The sequence below is a fragment of the Nematolebias whitei genome, chromosome 5 (genome assembly GCF_014905685.2).
Source record: "Nematolebias whitei isolate Nwh7 chromosome 5, NemWhi1, whole genome shotgun sequence".
In the NCBI taxonomy this organism is placed as follows: Eukaryota; Metazoa; Chordata; class Actinopteri; order Cyprinodontiformes; family Rivulidae; genus Nematolebias; species Nematolebias whitei.
Window position 1 is genome coordinate 22,345,724 of NC_056502.1, and position 1,521 is coordinate 22,347,244.

At 37.3% G+C, this 1,521-nt stretch overlaps 1 protein-coding gene across 1 annotated transcript; it reads right to left on the reverse strand.

The window, feature by feature from the left end:
* Positions 1-409: 409 nt before the first annotated feature.
* Positions 410-1,158, reverse strand: hcst (hematopoietic cell signal transducer). The gene is made up of 4 exons (XM_037677221.1): positions 1,113-1,158; positions 904-924; positions 599-730; positions 410-456 (listed from the first exon to the last, which is right to left on the reverse strand). The coding sequence occupies exons 1-4, from the start codon at positions 1,156-1,158 to the stop codon at positions 410-412; spliced, it is 246 nt and encodes an 81-aa protein (XP_037533149.1).
* Between the last annotated feature and the right edge of the window lie 363 nt (positions 1,159-1,521).

Here is a 1,521-nt window from a genome sequence, read left to right on the forward strand (position 1 = left end):
ATCTGTTGTAAATGGATATTCAACGAAAACCTTCTGAAAGTTTCATACAAATCTGTTCAGTGGTTCATGAGATATTATGCTAACAGGCAGTAAGCTAAACACACAGACGTAGGCAGTTACATTATCACAAACACTTTAAGGCGACAGGCAATAATACATTTTTTATGTGGCAAAACCCCGCCCCACAAAATGAAGAAAATCCCCCTCCACTTTTTAAATGTTTTTTTTTTTAATCTATAAAACATGCGGACGCATTGCAGTACACTTCATGGGAACTTTAAGAAAAGTTTGCAGAAAAGACTAAAAATAGAGCTGTACTGCAGTTTTTGTTATAACCAGGTAAAATCAGAAACATCCACTTTTAGGCTTTACTGGATTTCTTGAAGCAAAATAAAAACTGGAGCAAAACTTATGTGGACTTGCAGTTGGCTCGAACGTTCATGTACACCTTGTTAGCTGTAAAGAGGTGTGGAAAACAGACAAAAATCCATTACGTTTAAATAAATGTACAACAAACACAAAGAATGTTAAATATAAACACAGTTTCCAAATCTACAGCAAATACATTAAAAGAGAAAAACAGTAAGGGTTCTGCTACCGTTGTCTATCTTCTGACGCCGGCAGCTGGCACATCTGTATGTCACAACGACAATAATGAGGGTCAGAACCAAATCTGCAGAGATGATGCCCGCCATCGTCCCCGGCTCAATCCTGTAACAGGATATAGTGTCTGACAAAAACAAGCAAATGAACAAAAAAAAAAATTTAAAAGTGAGAAAATAATCAAATGGGTTGAAAGAGACAAATCAAACGATGAGCGGAAAAACTGTAAAGTTATCTGCGTCTGCTTTTTTTTAATGAAAACAATGAATTTTAGTGTCATATTTGTCCTTTGTGCGTTACCTGTGAGTGCCACAGTCAGGTCTGGAAGAAAAGAGAACAAAGAAACAAACGTGATGGCACCAAGACTGAAACAAATTTACTGCTGCTGTTGTTGCATGAACCGTTACATTTCCTCCATAAAGAGTGTTTGTGGTTAGGCCTTCCTGTGTGAGATCGCTTCAGCGCTGCGCGTGAGGACAGACAGAGACAAGTTCTGAAAGTTTACTTACTGCAGAGAAAAAACAGCACAATCAGGAAGAGTTTGTCACATGCCATGGTGGGCCAAACTGGTTCTACTGGCGCTGAAAAAACAAAGCACAACCTGGTGTCCAGACTTCAATGGCATAAAAATATTCAGTGAGCCGGTTGTGATTTGCATGTTGTGTCAGCGCTGATGAGAAATAATGCAAACTGTGTAGGCTTGACTTTTTCCATTTGCACCACTGAACAAACAACTCTTCTGCAGTGAGGCAGTGGTCGTCATGTGGGCATTTATTATAAAAAAGACAAAAGGTTAGCTGAAAAATACAATTTTAAACGCAACAATAATGCTTATGTAAGATCAAGTGTTTACAACTGTAAAAACGGACTGACACCATATATATATATATATATATATATATATATATATATATATAT